Source organism: Hypomesus transpacificus, unplaced genomic scaffold (assembly GCF_021917145.1).
Source record: "Hypomesus transpacificus isolate Combined female unplaced genomic scaffold, fHypTra1 scaffold_131, whole genome shotgun sequence".
NCBI lineage: Eukaryota > Metazoa > Chordata > Actinopteri > Osmeriformes > Osmeridae > Hypomesus > Hypomesus transpacificus.
In genome coordinates, this window is record NW_025813707.1 from 166,949 (window position 1) to 192,533 (window position 25,585).

Below are 25,585 nucleotides of genomic sequence, written 5' to 3' on the forward strand. Positions count from 1 at the left end.
AACTTTATGCTTAGCCTCGAACCTCATGCTCCACATGTGGACTAACGGTCCAATTTTGCGAATACAGGCTGGATAATGCACCATAAAATGGTGTTTGGGCAGCAACTTTTTTTGTGGATACAACTCTTTAAATAACTCATGGTGCTCAATTATTAAATGCTTCAGGAGGACAGTCATGCCTTTAGAAATACAAGGGGAAAACACCAGATTTAGAATTTGAAGTAAGAGAAGGAGCAAATGCCAATTTTTATCACCTATCCCTACGATATCACCAAACAGCAACGGAATGTTTCTGACAAGACAGAGTGACTGGATAGAATTGAGCCCTATGCTATTTCCACTGTGCTCTAGATTAACCTTTGTGGGACGATTTTTTCTCTCCAAATATCCATATTGATACGAATATATTCTGGAGAGCAATTCACTGCGTGTAACAAAATGTTCTGAAAGATACTCAAACAGTAGTTTCATTTCAAATTGTACAACTCCTTCTAGGAGATCATGCATCACATCTAGAGAGTAGTTGTGGCACACATGAAAATACTGGAGACTATTGAGTGTCGAGTTTCTTTTGAGGCCATGTGTTGACTTGAGTTGAGGGTCAGATTCTAACTCGCTGCAGTGCTGTTCATGAATTGAACGATCACGCAAAATAACTAACATCATCCTCACTGTAAACCAACTGGATATCAGCCTTTTCAGTTAAACATAGACGACAGGAGTAATGTCCACTAAATGATTCTGTGAACCCAAGTATTGAGTGCATCCCCAAGTTGTCTCCAATTACTTGGCATATTGTGCCATAAACTCTACTCGTTGATATGGGTAGTTCAATTCCATCTGTCTCTAGGATCTTTATGTCACGGATCAACGGTTCCAGGATGGGGTCAAATCCATACTTTTTTACATCTTGCGCATGAAATAAAGCAATCAAATGGATATTCATCAGTCTTGAATTAAATTTGGGAGGTAGATTTCGGAGCACAAAATAAAGAGCACCAACCTTGTGTACTCCACGTTTTGAACCAAGAGGGTTTGCGGTTTCAAAGTCATCGTAGTACACCTGAATTTGTAAAGCACTGGGATGTTTAGAGAATAATGGATGACTCTGGAAGTAACTTCCATCACAAAAGTCCTCAAAATGTGATTTCTGCCTTCCTGTTAATTCTGTCAGCAGAGTACATACATTTACATTTCGACACATACATTTTAAAGTTTCCAAAATTGGGACATACACATATGTATCTTTTACTGGGACCTGATCATAACATCCAGTTTTTTTGTTTCTCCTCATATCATATCTCATGCCAAGCACAATTTCAACTGGTTCCACAACACCCCATTTGTCATTGAAATAATTAGTTATTTTTGTTTTGGTGTTAAACATGGAAAAGGGACTCTCAAAATGAGCTAAACTTTCTTCGACAGCTGATCTGACAGGGTTATTAGAAGGAATGACAGAAATCACATCTTGACGAGTTTGGGTATGCATTTCCGTAGTGAGGTCCTCAAGGTCTGAAACAACTGATGATACTAAGCTATTGTCTACTCCACTGCACTGTAATTTGGCTACAATTGAGGCACATATATCTGCCGTCTCTCTCCTGGAAAAGCTGTCATTCTCAGTGAGAGCAACTTGGGGATCACTTTCTCCAACAAACAAAGAACCTGGCTGATCATTATAAACATTTTGAGATGACTGTTCAGCTGATGACAAATCAAAAGCACTAACTTAAACTTAAGCGAAGGATAGAAACTGTGTGCGACTCTTAAATGAGCTATCAATGAGTGGCTGTTTGCATGCAAACTTTTACAGAGGAAACACTTTAACATTTAAACTAATTTAAAAGCTTTGCACGCAGTTCCCTTACTCTGGGAGACTCACTTGAAAGACCAACGTCTATGTTGTAAACTGTGGTCTGCAGGAAGGTAAAGAAGTTGACCAGTGCTTCCTCGTAGGACAAGTTGAAGACATAGTAAACTTTGAAAAGTTCATCAAAGGCACTTAAGGAGCTGCTTCCAGAGCAAGGGATAAGGCGCTTGTCCACAACAACATAAAAGTGGTCGATACTGCCTTTGATCCTTCCTGATCCCAGTAGAAATGGCTGGTGGCCCTCCCTCCCACTGAGATGGCCTTCAATACTGTTGCAGGACTGAAAAAAATAGATTAAACAAAACAGCAAAAAAACGAATTACAATGTGAAATGATACATGCATTAAACCTGCTACTGTTAACTTCCTCACATTCAAATGAACTAAAATATAATTAATCAATAAAATATATGACACACCTTAACCCATTATGTGCCTGACAAACCCAGTTGCTTTGTGTATTAAAATGAAAGGATAACCATTAAAGGAACCCCCCCACCACCAGATTTTTTTGCTGATTCACCCTCAGCCAAACCAAGCTATGTGACTGACTTGCTTCATTAGAACAAAGAGTTGTACATGGAAATTCGAGAGCTGTAGGTCAATATAATGCAAGCAATCAGTTAGAAATTCTAAAAGGTACATTTAAACAGTCACATGCCAGCAATTTTCAATCCTGGTCGTAACCCACGGCTCTGCACATGTTGAATGTCTCACTTATTCAACTAACCCGTTTCAGATCTTCGGCTCATTAGGTAAGACCTACATGAACTAGACTGAAGGGTTAGTTCACTCAAATGAAAATGATGTCATTTACACACAGTTTGTTTCAAACCTGTATACATTTCTTTGTGCTGCTGAACACAAAGGAAGATATTTTGAAGAGAGTTTGTAAACAGGCCACTTTGGGCAGCCATTGACTTCCACAATAGGAAAAGAAAAGTAGAATGACAGTCACTGGCTGCCTAAAGCAGCTAGTTTACAAACATTCTTCAAAATATATGTTCAGCAGTAGAAAAATGTATACAGGTTTGGAACAACCTGAGGGTAACATTTTTGGGTGAGCCATCCTATCCTTATGAGTGTCAGGTCAGAGGGAAAATGTGCAGAGGCTTCAGTCCCAAGGACAATTAATGAAAACCACTGCATTTTAGGGTTTATAACCCAAATCTTTGCAACAGCATTGTGAGTTTTACCTTATGAAAATTCACAAGTCTGTCAACAGCCTCTGTTGGACTGATCTTGGTCTTCTTCCTCCCTGGAGGAGGAGGCAGGAGATGCAACAGCAGCAGGACAGATGACATGTCACTGTCCCAATCTGAATGAGTAGATGGGGGAGATAAATAAATAAAAAAGACTTAGTGCTCACAAAAGCAAGAAACCAAAGCAAATATTAAATTATAACATCCTCACAAATCATGCCAACCATTTTCCGATCCTTGTCCACCAGCTGCATTGAGAAGACACCGAATTTCTGCCGTTGAAGTAAGAGACTTGGCTTCATTGATGATCTTTTGCTTGAATGCAGTCTCCCACCTCTTAAGAAACGTGTTGGATGTTTCAGCATTGAACAGCAGAGCAAAGTCCTGATTTATCTGATGATAAAGCATATTAACAAGATTTCTAAGAGGGTACTTGGGACTTTTTAATCCTTTACCACCAAAATGGATAGTGTGCATGTTGATAGACTTTAAAAGAATTCAAGTAAACACACATTCATGATTTCTCAGTCTATCACTATGTCTGAAAGGCATGTACGAGCCAGAGTGATAAATATATGAACAAATGACTCAAAGTAGCAATTATGTTAGAGTAACCAAAAGCAGGCATAACTAAAATACACTTAAACAATCTTTGAAAAGTGGAATAAAAGTTTTATTTACCAATCCTTTTACATCCAAATATCTTGGGAACACATCAAGGACGTCAGCTGATCGGTCAGGATTATGGACAAGTTCTTGTCGATGCTTAAAAGTTTCCTTCATCTTCTGCATTACTTCAGTTTCATCAGCTGTGTGGACAAGGAAAGAAATTGCCTCTCTGCATGCATCTCCTTCAAGTTGTTGGACATCATCTATCCTCCTTCGTCGACTTGGTCCTCCACTTTCAGTCATCTCTAAGCGAACACGTTTTGGGTTTTTCCTCTACAACGTTTTAAGGCGCCAGGAGATGAACCCTGTTCCCTTTTCCGGATCGTACAAATGCTCCTGTCAAAAAAGACAAGAGAACAATGTAAAATGTGAACAAATTGTCATTATGTTGCATAACATTTATAATAGAAACTTCTATTACATGCCACAAAAAAGGAGCATATAACACACACAGTAGATTATGTCTCAAGTACATCAATACAAACGATTCTTACATAGCCCTTTGCTGAAAATGGGTCTTTCAGGCTAGGAAAGAGAGAAATAATGCCCAAAGCATAGGTTTCCCGCTGTTTGCGGGTGGGGATCCTCCTGCAATGTAAAAATGTTTTTAAATTATATATATATATATATATATATATATACATATAATTAATGGTCAACAGTCTTGTTTTCTACATCGACAGCTGTGTGTTTTTATTGCATCTGTGCTTTAAATTCTTACCCATGAATTTCTGTCATGTGACTGACAACAATATTAACAAGCTGACGTCTGGTGCTGTGCTTTAAAGTTTTTGCTGTCTGGTATTCTTCAAGCACTTCCTCACCACCTGATTTTTTTTCCAGTGCATCTTGGACAGTCTGATTAAACATAGCCCACAATACAGGGGAACACATGAAGACTAATGAAATGGTGAAATTATAGGGAAAAGTTAACCATAAGGAAAAACATGCATACATACCCGTTTTGCCTTTTCAGCGTCTATGCTGCCCAATGCAGTTTGATTTTCCACTGCACTCTGGGTCTCGTCATGGTCGGTTGAAGAGAGTGAAAGTGTGTCAGTGCATGTGCTGGGGGTTGAGGTTCTTGTAGGTGAAAACTCTTGACAGAAAAAAGCAAAACATAATTTTAATGTTTTCTCTAAAGGCATTAAATCCAAAAACAAAAATCAGAATGTTCTGAAGCAATCATTTTCCATCACAAATAAAAATGAAAGGGTTAGTTCAACAAAAAATTTAAAATGTCATTAATTACTCACACACATTACTTAATACCTCCGTTCAGCTTCGGAAAGGCAGATTAAGATATTTCTGATGGAATCAGAGCTTTCTGAACCATCCATAGGCAGCTACATCATTGCAACTTTCAAGGCCCAGTGCTGTGCTGCCCTTTACTAATTAGATGGTGTAGACTTACCCTCAAACAAACCAGCAATATTTTCCGGAGATCTTACAGTAAGGCATAAATTTGGACTGCCTTCGATCAATTCATGGAAGATGTCCTCTTCCACATTGGTGTCGGTGTCATCAAAGACTTGGAGAGCTGCAGTTATGGCTAAGCCAAATTTGCCCTTAACTGAAAAGTAATGTTAAGAGCATAAAACAAATATTAATAAGTTTTGTTAGTCATTATGCACTAAGAATAAACAGTAGCCTACTTTTGTTAATGGCACTTGTTAATGTTCATTAAAAAAGTGTACATTTTCTAATACATCATAAAAATCAAAAGTTGTAGGCTTATCTTTAAACATAAATGCACTATGAACTAAAAAAAAAAAGGTTATTTCTTTTGTAACTAATACTTAAGTTAGTTAATGGTAAAGAAACACATGAAATTCTATGCTTTTTGGCGTAAACATCATACCCAAATTAAGTGGTACAGCTCCCATATACTTTGACACTAGGGTGTTCCTGACATCATTGGAAAGGTAACACTAAATGTTTTTCACACAAGTGTCAGGGTGAGTCTAGGACTTACTGACAGAGAAACAGAGGCTAGAATGTCTAGAATAACTCCATAACAGTTGTATGCCAGCTATAAACCATATTATGTTATGTCCCCGGCCTAATCCGGGCCGGGATTTCTGTTTTCTGGATTTCTGTGCCGGCTCCAGGTTTCATGCCATACTCCATTCCTCCTGTGTAATTGACACACCTGCAACCCATCCCCTCATCAGCACCACAGTATTTCAACCCCGGTTTTCCTGTCACTCATCGCCAGTTCAACGCTTCGTCCAGAAGGTAGTATCGGCTCCCAGTACATGGTACTATATCTAGTCCGTCCTAAAACCTTGTTTCCTCTCTGCCTGCTACAGACCACATCCTCCGGTTCATCAGCCTGCCTGCCACACCTGCCTGCCCCACCGGATCTCCTTTGCTCTCCTTCACCTCAATTCAATAAACCAGTCAACTTGACCTTCAGTGGAGTCGTGCATTTGGGTCCACACCCCAGTAGCCAGTTGGTCCAACATAACACATATTATGCTTTGTGAGTGGGCTTAGTTTAATCACGAGTGTCGGAGCTTTCATTTGATGTGTCGGATGAGCATATATTTAGAAGATTTAATGCTTTAAAGTAAAAAAAAAAAAATGTTTATAAGTGGAGGTAAAATCAACGTTACAGGGGACAAAGTGTGCCGTACTCGGTACAGTGATTCTTAACGTTTCAACAAATTAGACCATATTGTTAAGTGTTAACATACACAAGCCTTGTGTACTTGAGTTGGCGTATACTTCAAGCATATTTATATATGACCAAGTACATTTCTAAGCTTCTTACCTTCATTGAGAAAATCTTGGAACGTTGAATCGCTGAGATATTTCACAAATTTCTTTACACCTTGATACTGAACTTTAACCAGCATGATGAAAGCTGTTGGTCAAGAAAAGAAAAAAAACTGATTATGACGTTGTTAATAGTAAAGAAGTTCCCGTGAACACCCCACAAATGTTACATTAAAGTGAAATTAGAGCAAATTAATTTGTATTTACTATAATGGAATTGTAGTAGCCTACATATTGAAGATGAAGTATACACGTGGTCTCATGTGATGAGCACATGATAACTTAACGCTAAGTCATACTGGCAGAGAGTTCAGCTAAACGCTTCTTGCTTGATTAATGGATAAATGATCTCCGCTGCCTTTACATTGCAGAGAAGTGTAATCGCTGTAGGTATAGACTATGCTATACTTGTAAAATATTGACCATCAGAAGCTGCGCGTTTTAGGTACACGTAAAAATAAATAAAGTTTTGCGCGTTACTGCTGCTCACTTAAAACGTCAAATAACATTCAGTTATACTAAAATATTGTATTGAACGCCTTATTTTAGCAGCACAAATAACGTGAGCACCGAGAAGGGAGTGTGGATGCTGTTTGCCTCAGTTAGCTTCACACATGTGATCGTTCGAAAGCAGGCCCCACAGAGTACCGTCACACATGTGTGACTCTGAACATTCCAACCGACTATTTAACATACATATAACAGACAGTAACTATGACAAACGCTATATTATGGATTTAAAATTTACAATTAGGAGGCTAACAAGCAGCACTAGCAGGTGGTAGCATAGCTACGAGTAGTATGCTAGGTAACGGAACCTAACTAAAGCTAGCTAGCTTCCGTTTTGCAAAAATAACTCACTCTGGTGGAAGCGTCGGAAATATTTAGAACTCACTCATTAACAGGTTAAACAGTTAACATGAAGCTAAATCACATACTTTATCCTATTATCTATCACAGATTCTAAGCTACAAGAAAAGTTAAAAACTGCTACCTAAAATAAACTATGCAACTCTTACCTCAGTTTGCCTGAAATAGCAAATTGGCCTCAAGAGCCTATCGATGGTATGTCGTCGTACATGAAAGGAAATAAAGTTAGCACACGGACAATGTTGAGAAACGTACTACTAATAGTATTCTGAATTGTGAGAATTGTAAATGAAACATGAAAATTGGTAAAAACTTAAGTGGTTATCAAATATACCTGTTTGAACTCTCCTCTGCTCGTGGTCGCGTCCGCCATTAATCAAAAAGGAAACGATGTGCAAGAACCGGAAATTAGATCAACCCATCACCAGTGTCAATTATGTAAACTCGCTGTAATTACGCTGACTCCGACCACTGATTCATTCTGCAAGTGTTGATGCCATTCAAATCAACACCAGAATCAACACTTTTTAACTCTGAAAAATTAACACCAGAAAAACAACTCAAAACTACACTGGATATTTTGCTGTGTACAAAGGTTTGGAGGCCTACAATCAGATGGTGTGTGGATGGGTGAGGGAGATGCAGTACCAAGTCCTCAACGACCGTTGTGTTGTGAAGGCCAAAGTAAGTAACGCAATAGCGTCTTAAATCAACCTAACCATAACTGTATGATATCATTGCAATACTCAAGTTGTACTAGTAGCCAAGTGACACTCAATCGTGTTTTTCTTTTCATTTCAAAGACCCCCAGTTTGCTATGTACACTGTAGCCTACACTATCTGAGTTAGTTTCATAAGATAAGATAAGCCTACATGTTATTATCTTGGACATGTTTTGGTGACCTTTTCGGTCGTTTAGACATGGCTACAGTTGTACCAAAGAGTGTAGAATTTACGTTATTTTTGTTGTACTCCGTTGAGTTGTTTACATCGAGTGCCTCCAAGATGGCCGCGCATCCGGGTTACTACCCAGAATGTGACGTCTGTGAAAACCCTCTATAGTGTGGGTGATGCGGAGAACCTGAGCAAGAACACGATCTGCTGCGCAATTTGCAACGGATTTTCTTTAATGACTGTTGCCACCATATTCTGATTAATGGAGAGATGAAAAAGAGATATCCAAAGTGCCCTTTGTAAAAACTTTGGACTCTAATATGTTGACAAAATGAAACAAGGATTTTCACTCAATGTTCTGATTTCCGTTCTTGAAATGTATGCAAATGATATTTTACAACTTAATGCATCATTTGCTCATTTAAACATACATTTGCAAGAAATGAAAACTATATTATTATCAACTGGGAAGGTTTTATGTTGATATGTTATCCCTATTCACTGGGGTGTCTCCCCTTACCCCTTTTGTCCTTGGGTTGCTTTGACCCATTTTCTAATCATTTCCATATCAGAAATTTGGGTTTCTTTCAACCAAAACATTTCAAACAAAAAAGAACAAGGTGTATCTGTACAATGCTCTTCACAAGTTAAAGGAGACATGGCATGAAAATTTCATTTTATGAGGTTATTTAACATTAATATGAGTTCCCCTAGCCTGCCTTTGGTCCCCCAGTGGCTAGAATTTTCGATAAGTGTAAACCAAGCCCTGCGTGTTCTTCTCCGCCTTTGACAAAATGAAGGCTCAAACGCTCTGTTTGAAAATCTCCTCCAAGTGACGTAGATAGGAGAAAGGTTACCTCCCCTCTCTCTGCTTTACCCGCTCAGATCATCTGTGCGGTATCGGTTTTTCCAGTAGAGACATCATGGCAAGCAAACAAACGAAGCAGAACAGTTGCTCATTGCTTGGATGTGCAAATCAAAACAAAAGTATTTTTTTAGTTCTTTCATCCAAGCTTCTGCACAACCAGTATCTTAATTTGATTTTCGCTGGAATTGCGCCGACACAACTTCACAAAGTTTTGTATGTCTGCGCCAAACATTTCAGCCTCTACTGTTTCCTCAACTTGAGCCAATACAAAACTGGCCTTGCTGAAATACAATTCTGGATCATTACTAACTCTCCTTGGTCAAGCTACAAACCTTGGACAAGTAAGCTAACTAACGCTATATCACTTTGTTGCTTTACTGTATATGGTTACCTACCTTGCTACCCTTAGAATGTGGCTGTAACATTAGCTCTGCAGCTAACAGCTGAGTTACTGTTGCTTATGTAAAGATAGATGGCATCAATAGGCTATGTGTGTGAATACAAACGCTGTAACGCCAGTGTTGTACACTTCTTTGTTATTTGGATAACCGTTCTGCTGTTGGTGTTATGGCGCGCGATATCCGCCTTTCTCTTCATTGAAATGACTATGAGTGTGCACCTCTGCAAACCAGGGTGATCAGATGAGAATGACTCAATTTGAGGCATCTTACAGCAACGGGGGCTACAAGCCATTGCGATACATCCGTTGTAAACATTAGCTTATGTTGCCGCCCCTCTCCTCCTCATTAGCATTTAAAGCTACAGACACCAAAACAGCGCGTTCTGAGGAAAGCTCATTGTGGGACTACTCGTAGTGGCTATGATTCTGCACCATGGCTGAATTTCGGGAAAGAGACTTCAGCTACAGTATTAGGGGACCACTAAGGCCTATATAAAAGCATCCAAAAACAGCATTTCATGTCTCCTACAAGTTAAATAAATGATCATTTCACTACTACTCATTGAATTTTGATGTTTCATTCACTTTTACACCATTTAGACAGGGAGCCATCTGACCGGGAGTCAGATGTGTCAGGGCCAGACCTCAACTTGGATCTGGAACCACGAGTGAAGGGTGAACCCAAAAGTGAGACGCACTTAGAACTGGAGAGACTGAAGGTCTTTTAATCGGCTCGGCAAAGATAAGATTCACAAATTAGCAAAACTTACAACGGCATAGGTAACCGGTACCAGCAAAACTTAAACAACAAGCAAGGTGGCATTAGACTGAGTCCCCTAAATACCCCTAACAGAACGAGGCCCAGGTGAACCTAATAACAAATCAGAACTGAGCAAGCCGGGCATGAGGACCTCTAGTGGCCAAAACACAAAAAAACAAGCAAGCCTCTGACAAGATGGCTGAGCGGTGAGGGAGTCGGGCTAGAAATCAGGAGGTTGCCAGATCGATTCCCCGCCGTGACACCCTACTTGCCTCGGGGGGAATGTCCCTGTACTTACTGTAAGTCGCTCTGGATAAGAGTGTCTGCTAAATGACTAAATGTAAATGTAAAAAATATATATAAATAGGACATTGAAAGAGAGAAGTGGTGAAAACCCCCACAAAAGATTCAAAAGGCACAACAAAAAAGCCACAAAAAGGTATAAAAAGACCGAAATGTAGAAAAAGGTTTAACAAATACATCCACATGTGTTCTCCGTTCCCTAGGAACACAGAAAAATAATGTCAGGGTAACTAAATTTAGTGTCATTCATTCAGTCATGTACTGTCTCTTCTCATATTCCAGTTTTTCTATCTCCAGCCTTGTTCTTTTTATTAAAAGCCTCTTATACTCTATATCAAGCTCCAGGGTTCTTTTATACAGGGCCCTCACATTGTCTGCTCCAATCTGAAACAAATAAATAACATTTTCCCTTTGCAAGGCACACTTGCAGAAAGTTGAAGGTGTCCATTTGACTACTGTGTTTCAAGGTTCATTGCTACCTTCTGTCTTTGTCTTGGCCTTAAAGTGGAGGTCCTAGGCTCAGGGACAGGAAGAAGTTCCTCTTCCTGCTGAGTTTAACACCATAGCAATTTAATCTATTAAGTCATATTTGAAATGAGCACTTTAAGGACTTGTGTCTTATGTTGAGACCACCACCATTAGGAAGTCATTACAGACACTTCAATCACAGTCACACGTTCACACACTCTCACCATCTGTGTTGCAAGTGGTAAATAAAACTCAAAAGTGTACCCCCAAAATGAGTAGGCAGACACAGTTTCTTGATCATCTAGGACCTCCACTTGAGAAAGTGAATGGTATATTTGATCAATACTCAGGAACCACATATGGCATACATACTGGCATATGACATTAGTTTCACTGTTGCCTCTGTATGGCACAGTGGGACGAAAGTGGGTGGTGGCAGCAACACCACTGTATTTCCTGTCACTGCAGAGAACAGTAATACATTTCACTCCCACAATATTCATAAATAATTGTTGAATGAACATGGTCACATTACTTGATTACTTGAAACATACATATGCCTGGGCTTCCAACCTGCTGCCACCAGGGTCTGAAGAAATGCCCCCTTCCACTCCTTCCATCATGGGGTGACCCTGCTAGCTGGAGAGGGCCAGCTCCTCAGCAGGAGTGAAGTCTTGAGAAGGCGCTTGCCTCACTGCGCCACTGAGCACTTTTCAGAGAAATTAATGGGGACACCATTTTGGAAGATAAATCTAGCTGTGTATATTAATATATAAGTCTATGGGAGGGAGGCTGCAATTGGACCCTATTGAATATGGGGAGAACCATAGGAGAACTGCCACTCTTGGGAATCGTCCGGCTTCTGAACTGGTTGCAGTTCCTCCCTAGTTCCATATGAGGGCGCTTACGGTCCGGTGCAGAATGAATGAAGGACTATGGAGCTATACCCCTCAAAATCCACTCTTCTCAGGGTATAATTTTTTGTCTAGTCATTTGAATGTTGAGTTTGAAAGGGGAGGCAAAAAAAATACACACTGCTGGGTGTTCGATTTTTTTAAGTCGCTTTTTGGCTCTCCCTGTCAATACACATGCTACGAAGAGTTTTGGCCTGCTATTGTTGTTGCTAATGTTGTTAATGCTCTGACATTCTGGTTCCGCTTCGGACACCATCAAGCTGGATCTCTGGTCGTAGTCCCGTCTATGGAGTATGGCGAGCGGACAGGGACAATTCTAAGGCTTACCAGTATGGGGAGTGGAAAGGGACATGGCAACCTGGCTAGGGAGACTGTCATGTGACATCTACCCTTACGGAAGGAAAATATATTGCAATATATTGGAAAATACCATGTGATATATTAGGCAATATATGTCCATATATGGGATTTAATATTTATGGGCGATTCTTAGATTATGTGTACTTTTGGCCTTGTGAAGTGGAGTGAAAAAAACATTATACAAATTCAACTCACACAGCTCCATATGTTTAAATAACTAGTGTAGTATGGAGATCCATTAGATTTCAAACTAAATTTACAAGACTAATTGTTATTTTTCAAATTAAATCTGACCCCGAGTAAACAAATGTCATTTCCACCACATTTCATTTAACACCTATAAATAAACAGTGTAATAATTTAAACATCCTAGAATTTTCTAGGACCATTAGCTTAACTAGTTGGACCTGTAACTACTATTTATAACAATAATCCATTTTTTAATTACCTTATTTTAACTGTCCTAAGGATTAAATGCTGAACTGTACACTTTTCACAGTGTGAAATTCAATATTACTTTGGGTAGGTCCTTGTAAATAATTAATAATCTGGTTTGTTACATAAAGTAATGCAAGCCATCAATAAATGTAAACATGATTTTAATATGAGCTGACTAATTTTGGGGAATTTTGTGAAAAATATGTGCTGTGATGGAAATGACGAGCTGTGGTGGAAATGACAAGGTGTTGTGGAAATGACAAAAGCTAAACACTTAGAGAAAACATAGATATATTTATTAGAAAAAACATAAATCATTCAACTTCATTTACAACACCATGTGAAAACCAACCACTCCTTTTGGTGTTGCTATAAGCCAACATCTAATTTCTGGCTTTTTGGCAAAATCTTCAAACTCTCACAGAACTGTAACAGTACATGCTGTAAATAACCCCAAAACTGGTGGGTCGGCAAGAATACTTAAAATAAATGATGATTTCTTTTTGAGAGTCAATAGAGAGTCTCTCTTCAATGAACACTTAACTTGTATACTTGTATTCAAAAAACTAGTGATTGTAGTGTCATAGACAACTTTTACGAAGTGCCCCTCGGATTTCCTTCCAAACAGGCACAATAATTTCTTTGTGCCTTTTAGTGACGGGTACAGGCTCAGGGATAAGGCCTAGGACATGCATGGTTTCATACCAAACTATGTCATCTCTTTGAGGCCAAAAGAACCGATTTTCACCTACACGGCTCATGGTTTTCACTAGAGCTCCACTATACCGATCAACATCTTGAATGATGCCAGGATAAGCATCGCCATCATATTTCACGGCACACCACTGACCAACTAGACCCTTCCATGTCAGTTTCTTCCAGCCCATCTGATATGGCAGGTTGGTGAAGAAGAAGAAATTCTTCTTTGAGCGGTACTGTGTGGTTGGCCCGTCACTGACAATGTGCAGCACTGTAACTGAAGGGCACTTCTCTTTTAGGAAGGAGAGAACTTTCCATAGATGCGCCCAAATTGCACAGGGATCATGCCGGAAAGAGGGGCTGATTGAGCACACTGACACAATGCCATCTTTGGTGTAGGCTACACCAGTGTGCAAAGAAGCCTGCTTGTGTGAATCTCCGAAATGTACCGCCTGTATTTCGGCGGCGTATTTGCAGAGAAAATTCTCAGCAAAATCAATGTGTAGCACAACCTCATCTTCGCACAGCTTTTCTTTCAAACTCCGAAGGGTAGTGTGCTGGTGTCTTATATTGTAGACATGTTTCCCTAGTTTTGTTTTCAGTTCTTTTGAAAAGTCCTCCAGCAAGGTATGCAGAGTGCCCTCTACCTTTTCTTTAACAGTTAAATGCACAGTGAATTTCTCTTCAGTCCCATCTTTCTTCTTCTTCGTTCTCTCCTCTGCTTTCCCCTTCCACCCAAACCAGGACGTGTCGGTACCAGGGTCAAAAGTGGAGACATCCAGGGTTTTCTCCTCACAAACAGCACATTCCCTGTACATGCACTGCTGGTTTGGGGAACAGCATATGGACTCTACCAGATCCTCAATGTTATTGCTTTTGATGACCTTAAGGTAGAGCAGCTTGTCTGCCTTGCATTGGCCATTTGCATGGGTTTTGCACATGCAGGTATCTCTATCCCTCACTGTTGGCTTCACGATCCAGAATGGTCTATTCTTACAGAACTCACTGTATGAGATATCTGTGTTTGGATACTCTTGGATAAACTTGCTATGTAGCTTTTTCATAGGCTCACACAGGTAGCGTTTTTGTTGTTTAATCTTTCTCCTTGTCTGTGTCTCCCTTTTGCCTGTGGATGACCTGCTGTTCTCGTCCCTCTCCAGGAATGCTTGAATTTTCTTGCCTTTGCCTATGTGCTTCCTTGTGTGTTGTTTATTATGTTGCGTTGCCCTAATGCCAACCTCGGCTTGAGCCATTTTTTGGAGCCTGTACTTTCTCAGGACTTTTCCTGCCATTATGGCAGAGATCATGCGTTTGTCTTTATGTAATTTGAGATGTTTGTACTTTTGTCTCAGCTCGCTCAACAATGCGTTGTGGAAGACCAAGGTCTTTCTGAGAATTTGTGGTTCTGCATCCATTTGGCGCTTGGCCTTTGCATTTGGAGAGTCTGTCTGCTCCATTTTTTTCTTCAGCCTTTCAAACCGCTGGCGCTATTTATGCACATTTTGGATGGCTTTCTCAAGTTTTGCATTGCTCTCATATAATGCAGTGTACACCTTCATCCGATGCCTTACCACCTTTTTTTCTACCTTTCTCCTTTTGGGACAGCGTTGACTTTGGAGTGGGCTGCAAGTCAACAACTTGTCCAAGTGGAATGGCAGGTTCAGGAGACTGTGGAGGGGGGGGGGTGAGGTAGGTCTGTAAGGTTTGAGTTTTCTTTATATTCTCTCTTCTGTTTTGTTGGTATGTTCTCCATTCTCTCCGCTTGTTGCGTTGCTTCCGCTTTGTTAGCTCTGTGATCGACTTTACCACACCTTTTTCTTTCTTCCTCAAATATCTTTCTCTGTCTCTTTTCAGCTTCTCCTCATATTTTATCGGGTCAGCCTTTATTTTGTCCCTGTAGGCTTGGGATCTTTGTTTTGTTGTCTTTGGCATCTTAAAAACAGATAAAATAGGCTAATATTATTAAAAGACATTGTAAAAAATGTATAGTATATGCCTATATAGTATAAAAGTACAACAGCCTAGAGCCTATTAAAGGAATATATTTACTTTCACAATCTATACCACTCATATAATCTTAAATGTCATTTCCACCACGTTCTGTCTTTTCCACCACAGTGGGAAGCGTGGTGGAAATGACTGGTGGAAATGACATTTCATCAGTTCTGTGATAAAAAATTGATGGTCGCTTCATTGATTAGCTCTGAATTGATAGCTAGCAGTTCATGTACACAAAACAATGCCTTTCATGTTAAATTTGTAATCTTTTTCAAAACAACAATGGAACTACAGCATGTTTGGAAATGACATACAATAAATATATTTGCTGAACAAGCCATATTTACCTTGCTTTTTCTTCAAAAGTTGTGGATGGATATTTATCTGGCCTCCATGTCCTGTATGTGCTCTAATGTCGCTATACATTTCCATGGAAACCACCTAAACAATCTTTCACTAGAACCTTTTTTAAAGGGACAGTAGTCGTTGTGGTGGAAATGACGCCAATGCTGTGTGACAGGTATATTTTGTATAAAAAGTAATATTGACTGTGAACTCAAATCAAATATTATAATATATGTTATTTATTTTAGTATTCCTTTATTCAAATGCATCAACAGTTGTCATATAAGTGATATTTATAACCTTTTTTTTCAAGTTTGAAACTCTGGGTGTGTGACAAGGCAAAAACAGTGATTTTGCAACTTTCAGGTGGATGAAAAGTATTAAAAAATTATATTTAAGAGGTGGTGAATTTTTATCACCATTTTCACACAGAAAGGTATTTGTCCAAAATTGCAATTATATTTAAAAATATGACCTGAGACTGTAAAAGTACACATTTTCCAAGAATCACCCTTATGATGTACAATAAATTGCAACATATGTAAGGGATAATCTATAGAACGCCGGTCATTATCGGGAAAATAAGCTCCGACAGGGCAAACAACACCCCGCCGCAAAGCGCAGGGGTGTTGTTTCACTCTGAAGGGGCTTATTTTCACGATAATGACAACGGCGTTCTATACATTATCCCTTTTATTACACGGCTACTTGCCAACAAAATTACTTAACACAGTGTGTCTTTTTACAATTTATTTGTTACCATTCGTAGTGTTGATCAGCAGAGAAATAGTTCGCCAAAGACGTTGAACTTCATAAACTGAACATTCTTTAGGCTTCAAATCAGCTGACGTCGCTAAGCAACGGAGTACGCTGGGGTTGAAAGACTTGAATCAGAAGCAAAAAGGCCACTTTCCTTGACAGCGGTCTGTTATTCATAGCAACGGTCTGTTATCAGAAGATATCAGACCGCAGAACATTGGGAAAGCCCCATTCAAGTGAATGGAGCTTTCTACAGCGTTAAGAACAGCCGTGTTATAATCAACATTAATATATAATATGTGTTTATATATCCCAAAATATATGCAATTTTATATCTATAAATACCACCATAATGTATTCCGATTTATATGGGAAAATGTATCGGTAATATATTGTTACGGCCACATGTGTTGTGTTCTTTGAATGCGATGTACCAGTAGTTTCTGGCGGTACTTAGCCTCGTTAATTATTCAATGTCTTCATTTTTGTAAGGCTACGTGATGGTCTAATTTTCGTGTTCATCTTAATTAAAACCATACATGTGTATTTGAGAACTGTGTAATTTCATACAATAAATGTTTTACTGTGATGTACTGGTCTACACCACACTTTGTAATGTTCTGCAAACAGTATAAGGGCGGTAGAATGCAGAGTGGTAGCTTACACAACCACTCTGCTTATATAGCTGTCTCATTCCTTACATTTGTGATATGTATTGTGAATCGGGGGAATACTTGTGGGGACAGTGGGGGTGTGCTTGTGCAATATAAAAAGGCAGTGTACCATAACAGGGTTCAGGGGAATCGCTCTCTTACTCCGGTAGCATCCATACTCTATCGTCTTTTACTTTCTGCTCTTCTGCTAATAATTCTCAACTGTACTACTCTTCTGCTAATGAACTATACTCTTCTGCTAATATAACCTACTTCTCTTCTGCTAATGATAATTCTCTAATCGTCCTCTAATAATAACTATGTACTCTATTGATAACTGTTTGCGCTTCTGCCAATGTAGTGTTCGCCTCCTATTAAGAGGACAAGCACTGGTTTCTTTCCCTCTTCTAAGGTTTAGAAGTGCGCCACAACTTTGAACCAGTTTGTGACGTCTGAAGCATTGAACGTCATCAATCACGTGGCATCGTCATTTCACACAAGCTCCAAAACTAGTGCTGTCAGTTTAACGCGTTATTAATGGCGTTAACGCACACCCAAATTAACGGCGTCAAATTTTTTATCGTGCGATTAACGCTCTTTTTGACCTAGCAAACTTTGTAGTTTTTTTTCACATTCTGTTGCAACAACCACTGACCTTAGAAAAACTACAATACCACACCGGATCTAGCTAGACCGGAAACAAAACAACAGGCACGCCACAACCACTTGTTTGGGCTTGCGAGCCGGCTAAACAGTCGTAGCAGAGCCCGTTTACGGATATTAGACATTCTCTGGTAGTAGGCTAACGTTATGTTTTGAGTTTATTGCCAGCGCCAGACGCCGAAATGGATGCCAATAAGATTCTGAATGGAAAGTTTACTTTTAAAAGGTTGCCAAATGGTTCCATTGACAAGACCAAAGTGATCAGTGTGTTCTGTCGTTGTGAACTGAGCCGGAGGGAATGACCTATCATCGCAGCACGTCGTGGAGTCGAAAATATAATTTTGATGGCACACAGCCAAGCACACAGCTGATGCGAATTCTCCGCCTGCTCGTCAAAGCCAGGCGATTGCAATGTTGTTTTCAATAAAAAAAAAACATTTGCACGAGGCAATCCGAACCACTTTTCCATGTCGATAAGAGCATTACAATTTGAAAAAAGAATGGATGAAAAAGAAATCAAGGGACATTTAAAATAGATACAAATGTGCGATTAATTGAGATTAATCGCGAGTTAACTATGACATTAATGCGATTAATCGCGATTAAATATTTTAATCGTTTGACAGCTCTATCCAAAACATCTTTTCGAAACTGTGCGTATTGGTTTTGCGACACAAGCATTGATGCGTCAGTGCCATACGTCCCATCCCTAATAAATCCCATGGATTTGGTGCTTTTAAAGGTGTTTTAAGTAGTTGTTTTGGGTCAGCGGCGGAATGTTTGTTTGCCCACTAGGGCCACTAGGGTTGGGGCGTAACAATTGGGGGCTTGTCCGGGATCGAACATCCATGAGGTAGATGTTTGTAATGTTTTGTGAGTAGCTAATGGCCTTTGTGTTGCATAGTGGTTGTCTTTTTGTTAGATCATTTGTTGCTTCTTTAGTGCTTTTGACTGGTAGTTACCTCAGTGACCTGTTGTTTTGAGAGCATCCAAGTAGATAGCCATTGGGCAGACAATAGTCTTGCCACTTTGTTATTTTGCCTTTTTTATTTTTGGTGGTATACTTGGACGAGGGTACGTTTTCTGAGTGTGGCAGTAGGCTTTGTATTGGGTCTGCTACCTGCTTACAGAGCTTAATGTTTAAAGGAGCCTCCTATGGAGCCATTGAAGACTAGCCAGGAACTTTAGCCATCTTGGAAGACAGGGCGGGATGGCTTCTATACAGGTTAAAGTCCAGTCATTTCGGGTCTCTCTTTGAGTGGCTTTCTATTTGTTATATGGTCATTTTGTCTTGTGCAGCTGTGAACTCGTAATGGTATTGAGCAGTAACTTGTGGTGGGTGACCATTGAGTTGTGGATACTGCACTTCACGTTTGTTGGGTCACTGCTTGGTTGCAGCTTAGGTGTAAGTTGGCAACATTTTGTGTGTAGTGATGACTACTGTGTGACCCTTTTATGCGTTGTGGTTGTTGCAGTCCACGTTTGGTTGGGCCACTTGTGTGTTGATGCTCTTACGTGTTTGAATTGCAGCTTTCCATCAAAGCAGCGAAAAGGGCTTACAGGACCAAGGTGGAGTCCAGCTACCATGGCTCTGACCCCAGGCGCATGTGGAGTGGACTTAAAGCCATTACAGACTACAAAGGGAGAGGCCACAATGAGACCCAGTCCTCTGTCCTACTGCCAGACGAGCTGAACTCCTTCTACGCTCGCTTTGAGAGGGACAGTGACCCCCCTGCAATGGAGCTACCTGAAGGCCAAGCCAGTGGTGTGGCTACACTAACTGTAGCCGAGGTGAGGCTATGCTTTAAGAAGATCAACCCTCGCAAGGCACCTGGCCCAGACGGCATATCAGGTAGGGCCCTCAGGGGCTGCGCTGACCAGCAGTGGCAGGGGTCTTCAGTGACATCTTCAACCTCTCCCTTAACCTGTCTGTACTCCCCACCTGCTTCAAGAGGACCACCATCATCCCTGTGCCCAAGAACACCAAGGTCACATGTCTGAACGACTATCGCCCAATAGCACTGACCTCTGTCATCATGAAGTGCTTCGAGCGGCCAGTCAAATCATTCATCTGCTCCTCGCTGCCCCCCACACTGGACCCTATGCAGTTTGCATACCGGTCCAACAGGTCTACAGACGATGCCATCGCTCTGACTATGCACACCGCTCTCTCCCACCTGGACAAGGGGAATACATATGTGAGGATGCTGTTCAGTGACTACAGCTCTGCATTCAACACCATCATCCCCTCCAGACTGGTCTCCAAGCTTGTGGACCTGGGACTAAGCACCTCCCTCTGCAAGTGGATCTTCCACTTCCTGACGGGGAGGCCACAGGTGGTGAGAATCGGTGACCGCAACTCATCTGTACTGATCACCAACTCAGGCACCCCCCAGGGCTGTGTGCTCAGCCCTCTCCTGTTCTCCTTGTTCACCCACGACTGTGCGGCAAAGCACAGCTCCAACCTCCTCGTTAAGTTTGCTGACGACACAACAATCGTGGGCCTCATCTCTGACAGTGACGAGTCAGCCTACAGAGAGGAGGTTGACACCCTGACATCATGGTGTCAGGACAACAACCTCTCTCTTAACATCAGCAAGACCAAGGAGATGATTGTGGACTATAGGAGGCGGCAGGAGGAGGAGCATGGCACCCCTATTCATCAATGGATCGGAAGTGGAGAAGGTCAGCTGCTTCAAGTTCCTCGGGGTGAACATCAGCAATGACCTCACCTGGTCTGTTCACACGGACAAGGTGGTCAAAGCGGCCCGCAAGCGACTCTTCTTCCTGAGGAGACTGAAGAAGTTTGGTATGGACTCAGTCATCCTCACTAACTTTTACAGATGCACTATAGAGAGCATTCTGACTGGTTGTATCACAGTGTGGTATGGGAGCTGCACAGACCGGGACCGCAAGGCCCTACGAAGTGTGGTCCGTTCTGCTGAGTTCATCATTGGCAGGAAGCTCCCAGCCCTACAGGACACCTACCACACACGTTGCCTAAGGAAAGCCAGCAGGATTCTAAGAGACTGTTCCCACCCATCCTTCAGTCTCTTTACCCCGTTGCCTTCTGGCAGGCGTTACCGCAGCATCCGGTCGCGCACACGCAGACTGGACAACAATTTCTACCCAAGGGTCATCAGGCTTCTCAATGGACACTGATATGGAAATTTTTACTGCACACTAGTCACTTATACACTGTCACTTTCAGCTACTGGTTGCTCTTTCAGTAACATTGCACTACTGTACCTCACTGTACCTCGCCACCAGGCTCCTGTTTGGTCATTGACATAGTCACCGATCTGCAAATCTGCACTATTGCACTGTACTCCACTTAGGTTAGATAGGTTATAGGGTTGAAACAGGTTTTTTTGTGCATTAGGGTTAGTATAGCGTACTATTTATTGTTATCTGTAATTTTAGAAGTTTTAGTGTTAGGGTTAGTATAGTCGTTTATTTATTGCTATCTGTATATTCAGGAAGTTCACTTATCAAAGCTCAGCATAGATGTAAATTTGTTCCGTGTACTTATATGCTATGTTGTGTCAGGTGCTTGCGTTGTCTTGTCTTAAGAATTTCAGTGCCCAGTCTAACCTTGTGTTGTTCTGTGCATCTGACAAATAAAAGACTTGAACTTGAACTAAGCTTATCAGTGGTGTTGTGCCCTTTTTGTTTGTGGGATGTGGTCACTCCAGAGATCAGTGGATCTTGGATTGGAAGGCCACACCCACTACATAATTAGGTCACTGTGTGTTGCTGGTCTCTTACATCCATCACTGTAACTTGTGTATGTGGTTGAAGACCACATGGTGTCCATTTTGTGTTGTGGTGGTGGCACTTCACTTGTGTGTTGGTGGGATAACAGCAACTTTGTGACCCTTGCTGGGGCCCGTTCGTCGTAAGGGTTGAAGCTAAGTTAATCAATTGTCCCTTTAGCCCGTTAACATTAGCGAGCTAACTGAGAACCGCAAATATCGGTTCGTCGACGGCTGATCCGCATCCAAATCGTGTGGTTAATTTCAATCAGGCTAAACTTGTCAGGGCAAGTGCACGAGCACGTCCTACTTCAAAAGGCAGGAAAGGTCGATCACCAAAACCGTGATTTTCTAACGGTATGATGGCGGAAAAGACGAAAGAGAGAGCGGTGATATTCTCGCCATCTGAGCAAACTATTATAATGAGTCTTTACGAAGACAATAAGCATATTATTATGGCTAAGTCAAACACCGCCACCGCTGCCAGAGCAAGACAGGCAGCTTGGCAAAAAAATTGCCGATAAACGAAATGCGTATTTTGGTAAAATGTATAGGCTCATCTTTAGTCCCTTATTACCCCGATCAATCAGATCACATTTCTTTAAATGTGCCTGCTGGCAGTAGGCTGAATGGAAATTAATCATCGAATGAGATCTTGCTAGCGAAAATAATATCAACTCTTTCAGAATAAGTATAAAAACAAGGCCAAAGAGTATCTAATTGATACGAATTCATAGACACTTATGAGGATATATGTAGGCCTACTGAAAGCGCATGTACTAGGGTGATATCAGGTCAAATGGGCCACTTTTTGGTAAATCGTTTGGGACAATAATCCAATACCATATATGCCTTTTCCATGTGTTTTTATGATTATTAATGACTGTTTTTGATCATTTTTGTTGAAATGATGTAATAAAATATAAGTATTTAGACCCTACAGTTCTTGAAACATCAGCTGTGCCAACTTTTTTGGCACAAGCAGTTTCAGGTAAAATGGACCAGCTGTTCAGGTAAAATGGGCCAGTGAAACTGCAAAGGGAAAAAGTAATTTATTATAAATTTTAAATGTTAAAACACAGTTGCTTATACAGCCACATAACATTTAAACTGCATTAAACAAACATTCATATGTGCTATAATTTAAAAAAAATGGTCCTGAAACCCAGACTCGTCACAGTTCCATATATATGTGACGGTGTGCCCTCAATACCCAGCTTGACCAAAAGGCTCTCATACTGGTTAAACCACTGGCTAACCACCTCTTTGTTGAGTCCAGCAGCCCGTGCTGCAGACAGGACCTCTGGCTTGCTGATCTTTCTGATCTCTCTGATCTTTCTGATCTCTCTGATCTTTAGAAAGATCTTAAACCAGTAGACCAGTGCTAAATGACTAAATGTAAGTAATATCCGGCCCTCCCTGCTGTCTTGGAGAAACCAGATATGTTGTTCTTGGCTGCAAAATCAAAGGCCACTTGCTGGACCCCCTCTGCGCCAATGTCTTGAGGGTGGCAGCAAGCTCCCTTTCTACCTCCTGTGGAAGGTAGGGCTTCCGCCCTGACACATGTTCACTGCCAGTCACCTTTCCACTGATGCGTCTTTGCAGTGGATCGCGGCACACCCCATGCTCTTGATAAGAGGTGCACACTCACTGTAATTCCTTTCTTCTCTCCCTCCATGTATTCATCTAAGGCCCCCTTCATCCTCTCCTCTTTCCACAGATTGTAATTGTTTGGCCTTCCTTTCCATCCCTGTTTTATCTTTGTATCCTTTCTTCTCTGGTCCTTGCTCCTCTCTTTTCTCTCTCTTCCTTCTCCCTCTCTCCTCTCGCTTCCTTCTCGTTCGCCATACTCACTGTACATAAAATACCTACTACCATTATTACTGTTGGGGGGGGTCATGGTGTGACACACACACACACCCTCACACACACACACACACACTCCAATGCATGTGTATGTGTGTTTGTGAGTGACACATATGAAGGCCCATTTTAACTGAAACCATGTTGCCCATTTTACCTCAGTGGGTTAAGGTAAATTGGACCACCAAGAAAAACATCACTTTTTCAAAAAATATGTTCATATACCAAACTAACAACATTATTTGTGATTAATGCCATCAAGACAGATATTATGCATAGTTTTTTAATGCGCACGTTTTTTTTAAATAGATTTATCATCCTTATAATAGTTTAGTTAGATTTGGTATGCCAGGCTACTTACCATACAGCTTTCTGGTGCAGGCTTGTTTGAATTATTGGCCCGCCCACCATAGCAACCATAAAGCAATCAAATCCCCTGTTACTTGTCAGGGCTGGGACCTCCAAACCTTAAATGGCCCATTTTACCTGATGGCCCATTTTACCTGATATCACCCTATATATGTGTATATGCAGTTAGGCCTATGTGTAAATCCCTCTTTGATTTCATTGACTGGGACATGGCCAGGGAATATGATGAATTGATTCATCAGCTGGTGCCAAGTACACTTTTCTTACAGCAACGCATGCTGTGGCTTTGCCAATATTTTCTGCAATGCTTATACTGTATAAAAATGTAGCCTACCTTACGCGAAAAACCTCAAGGCTATGCAGAGAGTCTGAAGCAAGGTAAAAGTTTCAAGTAGCTTTATTGTCCATTTTTCACGTCAAGACATAAAAAGGAATCGATATGACGTTTCCCACTCTCCCACAGTGAAACATAAAAAGCACAGGCACAACAGATAAAACATTTCTTAAAACAGCGTTACAGCAGCATAAGCTCATAAAGCATAAAACTTGCTGCAGCGTGTGATATGTACGGCCCGAGAAGGTCTTGCAAATAAATGAGTCCTTGTCGGCTGAATCGTTATCGCTCAAACAAGAACTCATCCGTGTGAAATAAAGGATCTTGGCGATCGCGAAGAACTCTATTGGTATGGAAAGCTAATCGAACTAGAATATATCTCCTTGGTCAGCTGGGTCTCTCAAAAAGGGAGCTGCCAATTATTTTCCGGGCGTGTGGCAAGCTTATCCAGTTACACTTACGTTAGCCTGCTCTCGAGCAGGTTAGTGCTAATTGATATGTTACTATGGTGATTTATCGAAAGTTGCTTCCACGAACCAAAAAGAGGGATGATTGTCAGAAGAGATGCACCTGGCCAGGTGATCAAGCAGCAGATAAAGACTTCAGTTTCCTGCTGCCAGAGAGAGGCTTCTAGGTTGTGGACTGCTGTGGTCTTGCTGCCTCCTAGCCTGGGAGTTTGTTGTACCATTATGTTTGTTAAATTATGTTGTATTAATAAATCCCATGGATTTGGTACTTTTAAAGGTGTTTCAAGTAGTTGTTTTGGATCAGCGGCGGAATGTTTGTTCGCCCCATAGGGCCACTAGGGTTGGGGCGTAACATATATGTAAAGATGGTGCCACATGTATGTTTAATATATGGTAGAATATACTTTAATTATATGTAAAAAATATAGCTGCAAGCAGCAATGGTGGATTCCTCCTTCAAAATGGCAAAATATTGTAAAATTGACATAATAGATAGTTACACTGGGATTACCCAGAAAAACTAGAAATAGAAACAGTTTTGTCAACAAAAAAAAAGCCTATGTCAGGGGCCTGTTCCATAAAGCGAGTTTACTGAATGAGCCAGACTTATGTCAGTTTGTCGGACTCATTTCTAGTTCATTCGGTTCCATAAAGCTAGCTCAACGTAGTTGGAACTTGGTTACTATGGCAATTTAGGATGCGAAACTAGTCTGGTCAGGGTCAGACTAACTGTCAGGCTTAGCGTGACTTGGTGCTTAACCAGACGTTCCTGTAACACTGACCCAACGAGAAGACGATAATTTACCACGTATATTCTAATTTTCTTATTCTCATCTGTTCAACATTGATAGAAAATCAACGTAAATAGCCTACAAAGGCCA

At 40.9% G+C, this 25,585-nt stretch overlaps 1 protein-coding gene across 1 annotated transcript; it reads right to left on the reverse strand.

Moving 5' to 3' along the window:
* Nucleotides 1-464: 464 nt before the first annotated feature.
* On the reverse strand, nt 465-14,439 carry LOC124488283. Its single transcript, XM_047050908.1, has 9 exons — nt 13,398-14,439; nt 6,520-6,612; nt 5,158-5,316; nt 4,703-4,842; nt 4,465-4,601; nt 4,238-4,331; nt 3,299-3,467; nt 3,069-3,190; nt 465-2,153 (listed from the first exon to the last, which is right to left on the reverse strand). The coding sequence occupies exons 1-9, from the start codon at nt 14,437-14,439 to the stop codon at nt 1,839-1,841; spliced, it is 2,271 nt and encodes a 756-aa protein (XP_046906864.1). The 3' UTR covers nt 465-1,838.
* Between the last annotated feature and the right edge of the window lie 11,146 nt (nt 14,440-25,585).

Excerpts from the sequence above, each read along its gene's own strand:
- LOC124488283 (XM_047050908.1), bottom strand. The coding sequence starts at position 14,439 with ATGTGCAAAACCCATGCAAATGGCCAATGCAAGGCAGACAAGCTGCTC. Across the intron at positions 4,332-4,464 it reads CACATGACAGAAATTCATGG|GAGGATCCCCACCCGCAAAC; the intron begins GTAAGAATTTAA and ends TTTACATTGCAG. Across the intron at positions 3,468-4,237 it reads CATTTTCAGCAAAGGGCTAT|ATAAATCAGGACTTTGCTCT; the intron begins GTAAGAATCGTT and ends CTTTATCATCAG.